Source organism: Oncorhynchus gorbuscha, linkage group LG19 (genome assembly GCF_021184085.1).
Source record: "Oncorhynchus gorbuscha isolate QuinsamMale2020 ecotype Even-year linkage group LG19, OgorEven_v1.0, whole genome shotgun sequence".
Taxonomy (NCBI): Eukaryota; Metazoa; Chordata; class Actinopteri; order Salmoniformes; family Salmonidae; genus Oncorhynchus; species Oncorhynchus gorbuscha.
This window is the reverse complement of record NC_060191.1, coordinates 20,812,531-20,830,367: the sequence shown is the minus strand read 5'-3', so window position 1 is coordinate 20,830,367 and position 17,837 is coordinate 20,812,531. Positions and strand designations below refer to the sequence as shown.

The following is a 17,837-nucleotide window of genomic DNA, read 5'->3' as shown; positions in this document are numbered from 1 at the left end:
GAATGGTTTGTCTCAATTCAGACAAATTCCTCCCGGAATGTAGTGTTCAATGTTGATGTGTAATGTGCAGATTGATATCTGAGTAGATGTTAGACATGGAGAGAGGTTGAATTGAGGTGAAACAGCATTGTAAGACTGTCAAAAAAAAGCACTGAGAGGTTATTCAGATACAGCAGCATGTCTCTCCTTCCACTCTGAGAGGAAAAGGCTGCATAGTAGTTGCATGGAACCTTATCCTGTATGTTGCGGAGAATGACATCATTCATTGATTTTTATTCTACTATTGAAGTCATGTTCTCCCTGTCAGCACTTCCTATAAAAGACACAGTATCAACACACAGCCTGTTCGATAAGACCTGTGTTATATACCGACTAAATCAGCTGATCAAAATCAGGGGAATATGGTTGCAGGAAGCACAGGACAAAACTGCACTGCAATATGAAACTCCTATTTTTACTGAGGTCCAGTGTATGCTGTTGGATTGTGGGTATATTTATGGCACAACACCACCCACTGTTGGTTACCAGATGATACTACACTATTCTACTATTCACTATTGCTGTATTGTGGATGTATGACTGATATAATATGTAATAAATCTTTCTGTTGCTCTCCCCCTTCAATCACCTGTCATTCACTAAATCACATGTCCTCTATTCTTCTTCCAATCCATTTTGGGTACAAAATATCCATCATTACTCACACTCACCCTATTCCCCCTCTCTACAACTCTGATCTATCTCCTTTCCTGCGTCCCCTCCCTCCCCCTCCATCTGTTTCACACCCTCTCATTCTTCACCTCCTCCTCCCTCTCTCCATGGCTGCCCTGTTCAGAGTTTCCTCAGTAGAAGGTTGAAGGGCTCTATCAAGAGGGCTAAGAGTCAGCCCAAATTGGACCGCACCAGCAGCTTCCGACACATGATCCTCCCCCGCTTCCGCAGTGCCGACCAGGACAGGTACGAGTCTCTATGTGTGTCTGTGTGTGTTTCTGTGAGTGTGTGCGTGTGTTCCCTGCTCTCTCCGTGTGCGGAACAGGTCAGGTAGGCATGTTGGGGGAAGAATGTTGGTAGAAAGTGCATGTTGGGGTATGGAGTTTTTTCCAGTGTGGCTTAGCTGTGCTGCATTGCAATGTGTCTTTTCAAGTGTGTGTGTGTGTACACTCCTACCGGTGTGTCCACATGTATGTGTGACTTTTAAAGATGCTTTCTTGTGTCTATTTTGGATACCTTTCAAGGACAATATGGCAGGTACTGTGCTTTTAGTATTACTCCTAGCTATAGTGAAACCAGTAAGCCTTGACAGTAAGTGTTTGTTTCACAACCGCCCCTTTCGGTGCCGCTGCACTCCCATTTTACATACTACATTTTTATGACGGCTTAATACATGGAGAATACCAATTCAAGATTTAATAAAAAGTCCCGACCTCTCCATGGCAACCATCAGACAGCTGTATGGCCACAGAACGGACATACCTTAGATGAACCTGTGTGGGGAATAAAATGGAATTATACCAGGCTATACGATTTAATGATGCTAATAGGGGTAGTCTTCACTGCAGGGATACATACTGAATGAATTGAAAACAACATAAATTGAAAACAACATGGATTTTATGCAAATCTGTCAGCATGATAGTGCCAGTAGCTAGCTAAATAAACAATGGTAAATCAGTGACATGCCATTTGTGTTGTAGCTACTCCAAGTTGACCTGTGTAGAAGAGGTCATTTGGATCTTGAAAGGGCTTAAGTGCGGTCGAGGAGCTGTTCTTTTCATGATTTATTCATTGAAGACATCCGGACGTATTTCACGGATGGTTAAGTCTGAGGATACACAGAAAGACAGGTCAAGCAGCTTCTGAAGTTCGTCATGTTTCGCCAGGGATGCGGTCTTCAAAGCATCAAAGACTGATTTCCTTTTCAAAGTCCTTAGTTCAAACACAGTTGGCTTTTGGTCGTCTCCTGGCTTACTTAAAAAATATATATATTTAACTCGACAAGTCAGTTAAGAACAAATTCTAATTTACAATGACGGACTAGGAACAGTGGGTTAACTGCCTTGTTCAGGGGCAGAACGACAGATTTTTACCTTGTCAGCTCGGGGATTCAATCTAGCAACCTGGCCAAACACTCTAACCACTAGGCTACCTGCTGCAGGTAAGGGAGATGTGTGGGTTGTTTTGGTCATTTTCTGGTATTTAGTCCCTTGTTTGTGAGAATGACCTATCCTAATAGGGTGACTTTATACATATTCTGTGTTGTTACGTTGGATAAGTTGCTTGAGGTGTAGTTGATGGGGCAGTTTTACTTCACTTTTTAGAATACTTTTTGTTGTTTTTGAAACACCTGCCTGCATCTTCGGTACAGAGAATGTTGGTAGAAAGTGCATGTTGGGGGATGGAGTTGTTTCCAGTGTGGCTTAGCTGTGTTGCATTGCAATTTGCATTCATTCATTTGCTGCCCTCTTGTGTCTCCTCTTCTACCATATCTATCTCTTTTAGTCTCTCTCTGTTTTCTCATCTGCCCTGCCACTCCCTTCTCCTCTAAAGTACCAACAGTTTACATAACAACTTGATTTCGTCTGAGAGGTTCTTTCCCACCGTCTTCCCCCTCTCCTTCACTCTCCCTCTGTCTCTCTCGCCCTCTCGCCCTCCCTTTCTCGACCTCCCCCACTGTCCTTTATTTCTCTCATTCTGACTCATTTCTTTGGGTCTATTTTTATCTCTCTCGACATCTCTCTCCTGTCTTTCTCTTCTCTCTCTCTCTCTCTCTCTTTCTCTCACACTCCACTGTAAGTATTCAATGTTCTGATGCACATTATGAGTGAACGTCCACAAAAACAGTGGCACAGGGAGAACGCGAGAGAGCTGGATGCATCAGGGACATCATAGTAGGGAGACTGTTACTTTCTTCTCTCTGCTTTTTCTGTGTTGTGGTCTCTGTCATTCCCCTTTCTGGCACTCTGTATCTGTATCCTCTTCAGTTCAGTGGCATTGTAGCATAATTGGTATGTGTGTGTCTATGTGTATATATGTATAAGTCAGTGTGGGCGGGCATGGCGGGAAAGGCGGTCAAGCGTCATGGACAATTCTATGCATGTATGGCTGTCAATAGAAATGTAGCTTTGTTGTCCAAGAAATGTAATCATAACACTATTGTCATTACACTCAAATATAATGTAATCCAGTGAAACTCTAATTGATTGCTAATGTGTTGACTTCTTCAGATGACAATTAGACCCGTTGTGAGACGAGCATCACATTGTTTTTTGATGTGACCTCTTTGCAAGCTCACAGAACACAGAATTTGTGAGTACAGACGGAATCCTTTGGCATGAAAAGCAGAATGGTTGCGTGCTGTTTCTCAACTTTTCGGAATCAGATATGCTCGAGTGTATCTCAGAAGAACTCCACCGAGCCTGCCGTTGTGAAAGCATCTCTGGCTCTCTGTGCCCTCAATGACTGATTGTATTCCACTACCCTTGTCACAGTTAGATTTGTTAGTGAGATTGTAGAGAGCTATAAACAGATGGTCGTCCCTTTAGTTAAAGAAGTGTATGCCGACATTCAAATGAAAAATATTGACAGTGGTTGCATTTTTTTGGCCACATGGTGCCACTTGCCTTGTTGACTTAATCATCCCCCTAATCAAATCAAATCCAAGTTTATTTGTCAAATGCCCCGAATACAACAGTAAAATGCTAACTTACAAGCCCTTAACCAACAATTAAGTTTTAAGAAAATACAAAGTAAGAGGTAAGAAAAACAAATAATTAAGGAGCTGCAGTAAATAACAATAGCGGGGCGATATAGAGGGGGTACCGGGGAGGGGGGTTGCAAATAGTTTGGGTCGTCATTTGATGAGCTGTTCAGGAGTAGTATGGCTTGGGGGTAGAAGCTGTTTAGAAGCCTCTTGTTCCTTGACTTGGTGCTCCGGTACCACTAGCCATGCGGTAGCAGAGAGAACAGCCTATAACTAGGGTGGCTGGAGTCTTTGACCATTTTAAGGCCTTTCTCTGACACCGCCTGATATAGAGGTCCGGGATTTCAGGAAGCTTGGCCCTGGGAATGTACTGAGCCGTACACACTACCCTCTGTAGTGCCTAATCAAATCGTATTTGTCACATGCTCTGTAAACAACAGGAATAGACTAATAGTGAAATTCTTACTTACAGGCCCCAAAAATAACACAAGGAATAAATACACCATAAGTAACGATAACTTGGCTATATACACGGAGTACCAGTACTGAGGCAATGATAACTTGGCTATATACACGGAGGACCAGTACTGAGTCAATGATAACTTGAGTATATACACGGAGTACCAGTACTGAGTCAATGATAACTTGGCTATATACACGGAGTACCAGTACTGAGGCAATGATAACTTGACTATATACACGGAGGACCAGTACTGAGTCAATGATAACTTGACTATATACACGGAGTACCAGTACTGAGTCAATGATAACTTGGCTATATACACGGAGTACCAGTACTGAGGCAATGATAACTTGGCTATATACACGGAGTACCAGTACTGAGTCAATGATAAATTGGCTATATACACGGAGTACCAGTACTGAGTCAATGATAACTTGGCTATATACACGGAGTACCAGTACTGAGTCAATGATAACTTGGCTATATACACGGAGTACCAGTACTGAGGCAATGATAACTTGGCTATATACACGGAGTACCAGTACTGAGTCAATGATAAATTGGCTATATACACGGAGTACCAGAACTGAGTCAATGATAACTTGGCTATATACACGGAGTACCAGTACTGAGTCAATGATAACTTGGCTATATACACAGAGTACCAGTACTGAGTCGATGTGCAGGGGTAACAGGTACTTGAGGTAGATATGTACAGGATAAAGTGACTAGGCAACAGGATAGATAATAAACAGGATAGATAATAAACAGTAACAGTAGCATATTTGATGAGTCAAAAGAGATGCAAAAAAATGGTCAATGCAAATAGTTAAATAGTTAACCAATAGCTACATGGACTAGCTATTTAGCAGTATTATGGCATGGGGGTAGAAGCTGTTTTACGGTCCTGTTGATTCCAGATTTGATGCATCGGTACCACTTGCTGTGCGAAAGCAGAGTGAACAGTCTATGACTTGGGTGGCTGGAGTCTTTGACAATTTTTAGGGCCTTCCTCTGACAGGGAGCTCGGGCACCAGTGTTGTACTGGGCCGTACGCACTGCCCCCTATAGTGCCTTGCGGTTGGATGCCAAGCAGTTTCCATACCAAGTGGTGATGCAGCCAGTCAAGATGCTCTCAAAGGTGCAGCTGTAGAACTTTTTGAGGATCTGAGGGCTCATGCCGAATCTTTTCAGCCTCCCGAGGGGGAAGAAGCGTTGTCTTGCCCTTTACATGACTGTGTTGGTGTGTGTAGACCAGGATAATTCCTTAGTGATGTGGACACAGAGGAACTTGAAGCTATCGACCTGCTCCACTACAGCACTTTCGATGTAGATGGAGCCGTGCTCGGTCCTCTGTTTCCTGTAGTCCACGATGATAGAATCGTCTCGCACGGACCTAATCCAGTTTATTTATCCACTCTCTGACGTAGTCTTGTCAGGTATCCTGGACACCGGCCTCTATAGCGGCGTCTCCTCCTTCTTCGAGTGTCAGGGATTTGGGCCAGGCCCGGGATAATCAATGTCTTTCTTCTCCGACTCATTGAAGTAGAAGTCCTCGTCCAAATCGAAGTTGGTGATAGCTGTTCTGATTTCCAGAAGCTCTTTTTAGCCATAGGAAATGATAGAGGAAACATTATGTAGAAAAAAACACAGTTCAGAACGCTTTGTACTGTAATGTATGGGACTCACTCTGCTCCTCTCACTGTGTCTCTGCTCCCCACCCAGAACGCGCCTGATGCAGAGCTTCAAAGAGTCCCACTCCCATGAGTCCTTGCTGTCTCCTAGCAGTGCAGCCGAGGCGCTGGACCTCACCCTGGACGAGGATGCCATCATCAAGCCCGTCCATTCCAGCATCCTGGGACAGGAGTACTGTTTCGAGGTGAGGCTGACACGACACACACACAATGAACCCAGATAGCGCTACTAATTAAACCTGGGTTCAAATACTATTTGAAATAATTTCAAATACTTTTGCTGAGCTTGATTGATCTTGCCTGGTGCAGTGGAACCAATAGAAGAAGATAAAGTTCAAATCCCGTCCATCTGCCACTCCAGGCAGGCTAAAGCAAACACAAAGTATTTTAAATATTTTAAATAGCATTTGAACCCAGGTCTGTCTACTATTGCTACTAATGCCACTAATGTTTGGTCGGTGATGGGCGGCTCGAAATGAGCTCATGTCCCAAGTTGATTTGTCACAGAAATTTGTTGTGAAAACAGATTTCACTGCATGGCTCACTTTCCCATAGCCAACGTGTACATGACAAAAGTCTCTGTGATTAAAGGACATTGTTATGCCACTTGTCATCTTCTCCCAAGTTGCTAATGGTTGTGGCTGTTGATGTTACCGTTGGTAACCTCAGGTGACTACAGCTTCGGGAACCAAGTGCTTTGCATGTCGCTCGGGTGCAGAGAGAGACAAATGGATCGAGAATCTTCAGAGAGCTGTCAAACCCAACAAGGTGGGGAAACAAGGACGAGAAATTAAGTTACTTCTCGTTCTGTCAGTGCCTCTCTCCTTCTCCCCTGTCTTCAATGTCTGTTTCAATATGAGCATTTCCTCATTTCCACATTTCCCCATGTGCTCTCTGTTTGTCTATGTCTGTAATGTATAGTCACCAGATACATTACATATTAGAACACAGCACTTCTGCACTATCATCAGAGTTAAATAGATAACTAAAAAGAGCAAACTCAGCACTTTAGATGCGGTTGATTAAAACAGATCTTATAATTTCAGCTACGCTTGATCTCCTAGGTCTGCATAATAGCCCCCCCTCTTATCAAAAGAGACATTAAAAGAGACAGATAACTGCTCTTGATGGCAGCAAGGGAGCTGCAGTTATTAAGGCAAACCGAGAGGAAACATCAGCCCGAGTGGATTGACTCATCCAGATGCTGTGACTACGGGGTTCCTGGCTGAATCATGGGGCTCCAAGGACTCAACACGGGGGCTCCGAAATATCCTCTGCACCCTCATGAATTTCCCAACCAGACACATGATGGGAGAGATAAGACGAGGTGCGATGTTGAAAGAGACCAGGATGTTCATTAGGTTTTGCAACCATCGCTGGGCAGACAGGCGCTCTTGATTCTTCTTCTTATTGAAATTCATGGTGAACGGTTGCAACTCGGCGGGCGTCCACATTAATTGTCAGGTGGCATACCAATGGAGTACTTAAGAAAAAAACAACTTTGGAACATTGCTGATATACTTAGCAATCTAAATTCGGTATTCAGAGCTGATCTGAGCCAAGGCTGAGCGATCCAGTGGCATTTCAGACTAGTTGAAATGACTCACCCCTGACTAAAACATCACTCTGTGCAATCTGCACAGCATGCTCTCCTCCCATGGGGGGATTTCAGACATAGTTGGCTCTTTGTAATCATGTTCAGAAAATGCAGCTCTCTGCTGCAACATACCAATCACACATCCACTTTCTGTCTCATGTCTCCAGTACATATGTATTATCTAATTTATCTCCATCTGTATGTGTGCATATTGTTCTTAGACTGTTCTTAACTAGTGGTGGAAAAAGTACTGAATTGTCAAACCTGAGTAAAAGTAAAGAAAAGTAAAGAAAATAACTCAAGTGAAAGTAACCCAGTGAAATACGACTTGAGAAAGTCTAAAAGTATTTAGTTTTAAATATAATTAAGTAACAAAAGTAAATTAAATTGCTAAAATATACTTAAGTATCAAAAGTAAAACTATAATAATTTCAAATTCCTTATGTTAAGAAATCCAGATGGCACAATTGTGTTTTTAAATTTTTGATTGACTAATAACCAGGCGCACACTCCAACACTCAGACATAATTTACAAACGAAGCGTTTGTGTTTAGTGAGTCCGCCAGATCAGAAGCAGTAGGGATGACCAGGAATGTTCTCTTGATAAGTGTGTGAATTTAACCATTTTCCTGTCAAAATGTAATGAGTACTTTTGGGTGTCAGGGAAAATGTATGGATTAAAAAGTACATTATTTTTTTTTGGAATGTAAAGTAAAAGTTGTAAAAAATATGAATAGTAAAGTACAGATACCCCCAAAAATGACTTAAGTAGTACTTTAAAGTATTTTTACTGAAGTACTTTACACCACTGTTCTTAATGTACTCAACCCTCCCTCTCCCTTTGGTTTTCTTTTTCTCTTTGGTCTTTTTCCCTTTGGTTTTCTTTCCTCCCTGTTCTGCCTTGTCCCTTTGCCACCCTCTCTTCGCCCCTCTTCAGGACAACAGTCGGAGGGTGGACAACGTGCTGAAACTCTGGATCATCGAGGCGCGGGAGCTTCCCGCCAAGAAGCGCTACTACTGCGAACTTTGTCTGGACGACATGCTTTACGCACGCACCACCAGTAAGCCCCGGACTGACACCGTGTTCTGGGGCGAGCACTTTGAGTTCAACAACTTGCCAGCCGTCCGCAACCTACGCCTTCATCTCTACAAGGAAACTGACAAGAAGAGACGCAAGGTGAAGAGACAACTCTCTCACCAGTGTGCAAAACGAGATGAAACTGATTAAAATGACATTTTTTGCAGACTGGTTAAAGCAGTTTGCCCAATGATTAAGATGAATATACTTTAGGTTCATTACTATCTTCTTTTTCTCCTCTTTCTTAATGACCCCATAACTCTTGACCACAAAATCCCATATTAATTTCCCCTCTTCTATCAGGAAAAGAGCACATACCTGGGACTGGTCAGTATCCCTATCTCCAGCATCACGGGCCGACAGTTTGTGGAGCAGTGGTACCCGGTCATCCAGCCTAGCATCCTGGCCAAGGGGCAAGCAGGGGGCAAGATCATCAATGCCTCCCTACGCCTCAAGTCTCGTTACCAGACCATGAGCATCCTGCCCATGGAGCTGTACAAGGAGTTTGCCGAGTATGTTACCAATAACTACCGGACTTTGTGTGCGGTGCTGGAGCCTCTACTGAGCGTGAAGAGTAAAGAAGAGGTGGCCTGTGCGCTGGTCCACATATTACAGAGCACGGGGAAAGCAAAGGTGAGTATTGGCATGAAACATTAAACAAGTTGTTACTTCAATAGTACACGGTACAATGCAAGGTCATATTCCTGTATACACCTCACTGTATCCTGTGTATATGCCAGATAAATGGGGGGGCATTACTGCCAAATAGGTCAATGTCATAACAAGTGTCCTTTAAATACATAGGATGTGGTGTTGCGCTGTAACCAGTGTAACATGTGTCATGCTAATGTAACCATCCTATTACTTGATGGCCCATGGTCTAGCAATATGTCATGCAGATGAGCCATTGTTTACTTTACTGGCCACACTGGATATTCATTCAGTCCTTGAAGTTGGGCAGTTCACGGTAGGCCTCAATGCCATGCTGTGTAAGCAATATGCTGAACAGGCAAACATAGCTTCCATTGGTCGATTACCAATCAAATTATTATTCCATCACAAAACATTCCATAAAAATGTTTACCTCTCTTTTGGACTTTTCCACAATCACAACTTCTACAACCTCAGGTTCCCTTGAAATCAGACTGTCTCCACCAGTATCTCCCTGAGAAAAAAATGTTTGTGTGATATCACTGTATAGCTAGATGATGCATTTTTGGGGTGGTCCTAGGTTGACCACCTAGCATTATCATCTACAAACCAAGCACACTATCATGTCAACAATCTGCATATTTAGCTTTACGTAACTAGCTAACGTTAGCTAGTTGAAATACAGGCATTGGGCATTTAGTGTTGTTTATGCAGTGTAGCTACACCCATACGTAGAATGTATGCACACATGACTGTAAGTCGCTTTGGATAAAAGCGTCTGCTAAATGGCATATATTATTATTATTATTATTATGTAGCTAGTTATCGTTAGTTTCCAAATACAAAATATGTCAGCTAGCTAGCTAAGTAGCCATGTTAGCAAGCTTGAACATTGAACACACTAAGGTTAGCAGCTAATGTAGCTCAAAAAAAGCGTAGCCTAAAAACACAACCCAACACTTACCTACCTGTCCATGACAATGGTGGCCATTTGGGCATCACTCTTCCACCTTTCAAAATTAATTCCAATATTTATCTGGTTTCTTGATTGGTCATGAGCAGTCTTTTTTCCGCTTCTTTTTCTCTTTTGGGGTCGAGTTGATTCAGATCCAAGAACTGAGAATGATGCTTGTTTCTGTCTACATTTCTGAAAACGCTGGCCCTGCTACCAGGACAGTTTATCAGCAAATAAGTTAGATAGCTTGTTGGCTTCGTCTGCTCTGTGTTTGTTTCTTGCGACTATAGCTTGCAAGTGACTTTCACTTCTTCTCCAGCTCTGGAGCATGGCAGCAGGGTCGTTCGAGTAGGCAGGTTTTAGTGCAAAGACACACCTTGCCCAGAAGGCCAGCCCAAGGCAGCTCAGGGCTGAAACCCCTTGTTTTTGTTCAAAGTGAAAACACAACAGAAGAAGTGGGGCAGCATGGGGTGCGCTCACAACCTGCGTATTCTATCTTTAAGGCAATATAAGCTACAAAATTTACATTAGTTTGACTACTTCTTGGTTTTCTTACCAAACCATAAACCAAAAGAGATTGAAACAGAAGGAATATTAAACGTAACAAATTACACTCTGACCTGAGGAAAGGCGTTATATCCTCAAAATTGAATTTGAGAGTACCCAATAGATTATAATTGAATGTTTTAAAAAGAAAGTCTATGCTATGTTGATGTTTCTGTTTTGTTTCTTCCCAGGATTTTCTTTCAGACATGGCGATGTGTGAGGTAGATAGATTCATAGACCGAGAACACCTTATCTTCAGAGAGAACACTCTGGCCACCAAAGCCATAGAAGAGTATCTCAAGCTGATTGGACATAAGTACCTCAAGGATGCAATAGGTGTGGCCTTCGAATACTTCACATTTATCACTCAATACATGTTGTTGAACTGTTCTTGCTGTGATGTATTCATTATCTTTCTGTGTTCGCCTAATGGTCAGTGTGTTTGTTTCAGGGGAGTTCATAAGGGCGCTGTACGAATCAGAGGAGAACTGCGAGGTGGACCCCATGAGGACACCACCCTCTGTCCTTCCAGATCACCAAGCCAATCTCCGTATGTGCTGCGAACTGGCACTCTGCAAAATCGTCAACTCCCATTGGTCAGTAGTTGGCATATGAGTGTTTACTGTTTTCATTCAAGTAGGATTACTCCTGGTCTACAGCACCCAAAGACTTATTTACATAATTTTCATTGTTGAACACACCAGATTTGCATTCAGTAGTTGGCATACACTGCCTTACTAAAGCCAGAATATACTATCAAATGATAATAACACACTGTATATTTGTATCTCTCTGCAGTGTGTTTCCTCGAGAGCTGAAGGAGGTGTTTGCCTCGTGGAGGGTGCGCTGTGCAGAGAGGGGGAGGGAGGACATTGCAGACCGCCTAATCAGCGGCTCCCTTTTCCTGCGCTTCCTGTGTCCGGCCATCATGTCCCCCTCCCTGTTTAACCTGACCCAGGAGTACCCAGACGAGCAGACGTCGCGCACGCTCACCCTCATCTCCAAAGTGGTGCAGAACCTGGCCAACTTCTCCAAGTCAGTTAATTCATTCACTACAATTTATAATGTTATGCTTATGCTAAAACGTCTGTAATATTTTGAGTATATTTCTGGGACAAAGATTTAAGCCTAGTCCTGGACTAAAAAGCATGCTCAATGTAGATACTCCATTGAAATTTCTTATTAGTTATTAATCCAGGATTGGGCTAATTCTGTGTCCGGGAAACCAGCCGATGATATGTAATCTGAGTTTATAGCATTTTGACTCTTCTTCTCTCTCTCCCTCAGGTTTGGTATGAAAGAGGAGTACATGTGCTTCATGAATGAGTTCTTAGAGATGGAGTGGGGCTCCATGCAACAATTCCTCTATGAGATCTCCAACCTGGACAGTGTGAGCAACGCGGGGGGTTTCGAGGGCTACATCGACCTGGGCAGGGAGCTGTCCATACTACACAGCCTCCTCTGGGAGGTCATGGCCCAGCTCAGCAAGGTAGGGAGGATCAGGGTAAATATTAACAATATAACCTCTACAACATATGACCAATAAGAAAAGTACAAGTTACAGATAACCATTGTAGTGTTATTCAATAATGAATAAGTCCAACTAGGAATCAGGACAATAAAATAACTATGTATGGTCTTGACAACTCAGTAATCTGAACGTATGAGTCAGTAGAATGAATGGAATGATTAAGTGCACTTGTAATTTTCAAAGATAAGATACTTAAAATGATCAACCACACTTTTTAACCCTTTGAATGCTTTTCCTATTGTCATTGTTAACTTGTATTCATGTCAGTCTTCTAACCCTAACCCACAGGATGCCATTATCAAACTGGGTCCCTTGCCCCGCCTCTTGAATGACATCAGCATGGCCCTGCGTAACCCCCACCTGCAGAGGCAACCCAGCCACCAGAACCAGACAGATAGAGTCCATGAGAGACAGACGGAGAGGCTGCTCTCACGACCCAGCTTCAACAGGGGAGTCTCCTCGGAGTTCCAGAATCTCATGATGAAGGATCTCAACAGGTAGTGCCCTGGCTTTATTTAATCCTATGGGCCTATTTCCTGGAAACAGGTTAAGTATAGTCCTGGACAAAAAAGCACTTTGAATGGAGAATTTCCATTGAACATAGTTGTTAGTCTATGATTCGGTTTAATCCGTGTTGGGGAAACCAGCCCTAGGAGGATGGTTGGTTGGTGCATTTGTTAAAGTTTTGCCTTTCCCGCCATAATGCTGTGGTTGGGTTGTGCCTTTTGTGCCAAACTCGTAATACACCTATAACCTTGTCATCGTCTTCTCCAATCTGTTGCCATGTGTTGTTGCCTTCCTTAAGCTCCATAGATATCACTCGCTTGCCTTCCCCTACATCTGGTGTGTCCGGTGGGGGGGTCATGCCGTCTCGTGCTCATCCTCAGCTGAGTTTCCAAGAGCGTGATCACCCACATCGAGCCTCCAAAGACGTTTTCTATGTAACACGCCCTCCCTTGGCCCGATCAAGCCCTGCGTACTGCACCAGTAGCTCCGATATCACCGAGCCAGACCACAAGGTTAGTTGAATTATTTTGATAGCATTAGAATCTGTTAGGAGACATGTTCTACAGGAAGCTATGTAAACTGCACATCTCCTTTCCATGTGGTAGCCATGTCTGGCAGACGACTGCAGGATAGTATGGCAGCTGTGCGCTCATAGGAATGTACCTTAGTGGTAAGTCATGGGACATGCAATTCAGGCTTACAACCACCCCCCTTAATAGATAAAAAACTTAATCAACATTGGCACTTTAGAATTGGGCACAGAAGGCTGTTAGCTCTATCAATCTCGTCTAGGTGCTCAGTGTCAATAAAGTGTATATCTATGATGGACCTCCAGGACTCCACAATGAACAGCGTGTCTAACCTGCAGTCGGTGGCCATGCTCAACTCCTCCCAGGCCTCCATCACCGGCATGGGCAGCTTCGGAGGGCTCAGCAGCCAGGGTGGAGGAGGCCTGGGCTCGGGCCTGAGTGGTCAGCTCCGGGCCGGAGGCCGCCTCTCGGCCGGCTCGGGGGGATCCAGCATGTCAGGGGGCCTCCGGCTGAGCCAGTTGAGCCAGATGGGCACCACCACCGACTCGCTGTCCCAGCAGCAGCAGCAGCAGGCCGCCGCCCTGAGATACCCACTCTCCTTCCAGAACCCCCTGTTTCACCTGGCCACCGGCCCTCCAGATGGACCCCACCTTCACCACCAGCACAGCAGGGCCCATCTCCCGCCGCCCCTGCTCCTGGCCCCGGAGCCTGACCCCGGTGGCTCGCACGAGGCCTACATCCCCCAGTTCGCCCACGGGGGGTTCTCTCGCAGCGAGGACCTGTCCACCCTGAGGACCGGTGCAGGGCACCTGGGGCAGCCAGCCATTATCCACTCACACAGCTATAGCGACGACTACAGCAGGGCTGATTTCGCACGGCGGCAACTGTCCATGCACGGGCAGGTATGGATTAACTTAAGGTCAAGAATGTGTTTACAATCATGTTCTACTTTTGTGCAAATTAGCCTTTTTGTCTCTCCTACTTTCTTGTAATTTAAATCCACATTTGTTTGAAGCCTACATAAATAGGATTAGCATAATGTAAACATCTGAAACAGGTTTAAGACCAGGATAACTTGGAGTTCTATAATTGTCCTTGTTAGGATAATCTTCAACAGCAACAGCAGATGGGCATGGCCTCTCAGACTGGTACCTCCCACTCCTCCCTGGCCACACCCCCCTCCACAGTCCAGCCTGTGCGCCAGAGCTCCATCGCCCCGCCTCCCGCTCAACGCGTCAAATCACAGACCTCCCATCAGCTGTCCGTCAGTGCGGCTGCTGCTCCCACACCATCCGCTAAGACGCGACCGCCCAGTGCCAACCTATCACCAGAGTCGGGCTACGGAGGTCGGCAACAGGCACCACGGCAACAGCTGTCGGTCAAAGACAACACAGCCCCTGGACTGCCCCACCAGCAGAGCTCTGTCAGGGAGAGCCAGGGCCCCCAGGGGCCACAGGGAGGCACTACAACAACCATACAGCAATCACAGCAGCAGCAACAGCAACCACAGCAACAGCACCTGCTCAAACCTTCCATTAGTAAACAGGTATGCAGGCTACTGTACTCTATTGTGTAATTTAATCTACCTTTAAATCTGACAAGAAGCTCATAGCTGTCACTGTTATTTTCTCTCACTCTGCATTATATAACAATTCCAACACACCTATCAAATACAGTTCAACCATGCTCTCTCTTTCACAGTTGTTTCTGACCAACCTCAGAGTCCCAGTGACCTGTATGATTAAATAGGGCCAAGGGTCACCCCCTCATGTGTGTAGTACACAGTAGCTATATATATATATATATATATATATATATATATATATATATATATATATATATATATATTAGACATTTTTTGACCACTAAACAACTATTGGTTTAGAGTTACCACAAGGAGAGTTACCACAAGGAGAGTTACCACAGTTACCACAAGATGCAAAGAAAACACTTCTCCAGCACCATTTTTTCATTTTATTTAACCTTTATTTAACTAGACATATCAGCTAAGAACACATTCCAATGACGGCCTACTAAAAGGCAAAAAGGCCTCCTGCGGGGGCGGGGGAGAACAAATATATATAAATATTGGACAAAACACACAAATCACAACAAGAGAGACAACACAACACTACATAAAGAGACCTAAGACAACAACATAGCAAGGCAGCAACACATGACAACACCGCATGGTAGCAACACAACATGACAACATGGTAGCAACACAACATGACAACATGGTAGCAACACAACATGACAACATGGTAGCAACACAACATGTCAACATGGTAGCAGCACTAAACATGGTACAAACATTATTGGGCACAGACAACAGCGCAAAGGGCAAGAAGGTAGAGACAACAATACATCACGCAAAGCAGGCACAACTGTCAGTAAGAGTGTCCATGATGAGTCTTTGAAAGAAGAGATTGATATGAAACGTTTCAACTTCAACATTTCAACATCATCTTATCACCTATGCTTAGTCTACTACAGTGACAACTAAAAGCAACCAAAAACAATTTAGTCCAATCAACGTAAGCTAAATATAATGTGGCTGTCCATGGTTCTGATTCATGTGTGTGTGTGTGTGTGTGTGTGTGTGTGTGTGTGTGTGTGTGTGTGTGTGTGTGTGTGTGTGTGTGTGTGTGTGTGTGTGTGTGTGTGTGTGTGTGTGTGTGTGTGTGTGTGTGTGTGTGTGTGTGTGTGTGTGTGTGTGTGTGTGTGAGAAAGTTTGTGCAAGTTGAAAACATTTGTTAACTCACCCTACTTGTAGAGAAAGGCCAATGTCATCCTCTTTAATGTTGACGAAACAGTCACTCTGTCATACTCTGTCACTCTTTTATTTATTGTTGTCCTAGGCTACATAGCTAAAATGCTTGCTTGCTTGTCTAACTTCCTTTCATGGGCAATGTTAGCTAGTTAACATAAGCCTTTTACATCAAGCTTCATATTGAACTTCCATCCTCTCAGGCCAGGGGCACAATGTAGGAATTAATGGTTAGATCAGAATCACTGTTATAATCATTGGCCAGTATGGAGAATTAAGTAGAACCACTAGTCCAAATCCCTATTTCCATCCATGGCTAAATTAGGAAAGAGCTAGCTAGCCACCAGAGGACAACATCACAACGAGATTCAACAATTCAAGTTGTTTCAAAAATGACATATGCTCTCATTGCGATTTGATAGGAGTGATGCCAAATCCAAACTGGCTTCCCTTGACACTTACTAATGATACGCCAGGACCATTCACAGTTGAGCTCATTCAGTTTAGAGCTTTTGGCTATTATTTTATAGTTAATCAAGGAAGGCCAAATGCTTGTTGGTTTCCCTTGCATTCAATGCTACGTCCGGCAACAATGTCATACTCTTTTGGCCCAGACAGCATCAGATAGATGGCCGACACATACAGAGACAGAGGGGCAATGTTTTGCTTGCTTGGATGCGTTCTCCACTGAGATCAAATCAAAACAAATGTATTTATATAGCCCTTCGTACATCAGCTGATATCTCAAAGTGCTATACAGAAACCCAGCCTAAAACCCCAAACAGCAAGCAATGCAGGTGTAGAAGCACGGTGGCTAGGAGAAACTCCCTAGAAAGGCCAAAACCTAGGAAGAAACCTAGAGAGGAACCAGGCTATGTGGGGTGGCCAGTCCTCTTCTGGCTGTGCCAGGTGGAGATTATAACAGAACATGGCCAAGATGTTCAAATGTTCATAAATGACCAGCATGGTCCAATAATAATAAGGCAGAACAGTTGAAACTGGAGCAGCAGCACAGCCAGGTGGACTGGGGACAGCGAGGAGTCATCATGTCAGGTAGTCCTGAGGCATGGTCCTAGGGCTCAGGTCCTCCGAGAGAGGGAAAGAAAGAGAGAAAGAGAGAATTAGAGAGAGCGTACTTAAATTCTCACAGGACACCGAATAGGACAGGAGAAGTACTCCAGATATAACAGACTGACCATAGCCCCCTGACACAAACTACTGCAGCATAAATACTGGAGGCTGAGACAGGAGGAGTCAGGTGACACTGATATAGATATATTCAGATATATTCAGCCTCTTGTGAATTGAAGGAAAATTATGAAACACAGAGAGACAAAAAAAATATTTATCTATGTTTTTTCTTGTTCAATTTTTGGTGACAGGCCTGGCTTCCCTTTGGCACCCATGAATACACACCACTGCTAGTACTAGTACATATTCTTCCTCTTCATATCTGCTTCTTGCCTTTTTCCCCAGGGCTCCGGGCAGTCGCCCTCGACCCTTAACCCCCCGACCCCGGCCAATGAGAGAACAGTCGCCTGGGTCTCCAACATGCCTCATCTCTCCGCTGACATTACTCTGGAGGCTAACCGCATCGACCGTGAGGAGTTCAAGCTGAAGGAGTACTCCAAAAGCATGGATGAGTCTCGCTTAGACAGGGTAGATACCTCCCTCCTACCACAGCTAGCTTTTGCAATACAAAAGAATGCTAGCCTAAATCTGACATTGGCAATGTGTGTGTGTGTGTGTGTGTGTGTGTGTGTGTGTGTGTGTGTGTGTGTGTGTGTGTGTGTGTGTGTGTGTGTGTGTGTGTGT

General features: G+C 44.1%; 1 protein-coding gene across 9 annotated transcripts in view; it reads left to right on the top strand.

Moving 5' to 3' along the window:
• The window catches only part of LOC124005780 (ras/Rap GTPase-activating protein SynGAP-like), a 115,096-nt gene that overhangs the window by 69,671 nt on the left and 27,588 nt on the right, over positions 1 to 17,837 (top strand). For 6 of the 9 annotated variants that reach the window (XM_046315323.1, XM_046315314.1, XM_046315319.1 and 3 more), the window contains 14 exons: positions 836 to 957; positions 5,889 to 6,042; positions 6,527 to 6,625; positions 8,392 to 8,631; positions 8,836 to 9,165; positions 10,876 to 11,020; positions 11,136 to 11,280; positions 11,483 to 11,719; positions 11,972 to 12,173; positions 12,504 to 12,712; positions 13,021 to 13,234; positions 13,558 to 14,154; positions 14,355 to 14,798; positions 17,499 to 17,681. In XM_046315323.1, the coding sequence (XP_046171279.1) occupies positions 836 to 957; positions 5,889 to 6,042; positions 6,527 to 6,625; positions 8,392 to 8,631; positions 8,836 to 9,165; positions 10,876 to 11,020; positions 11,136 to 11,280; positions 11,483 to 11,719; positions 11,972 to 12,173; positions 12,504 to 12,712; positions 13,021 to 13,234; positions 13,558 to 14,154; positions 14,355 to 14,798; positions 17,499 to 17,681 (3,321 nt within the window). The remainder of the gene's footprint in view (positions 1 to 835; positions 958 to 5,888; positions 6,043 to 6,526; positions 6,626 to 8,391; positions 8,632 to 8,835; positions 9,166 to 10,875; positions 11,021 to 11,135; positions 11,281 to 11,482; positions 11,720 to 11,971; positions 12,174 to 12,503; positions 12,713 to 13,020; positions 13,235 to 13,557; positions 14,155 to 14,354; positions 14,799 to 17,498; positions 17,682 to 17,837) is intronic. The other 3 variants (XM_046315320.1, XM_046315317.1, XM_046315315.1) reach the window with 3 other exon arrangements.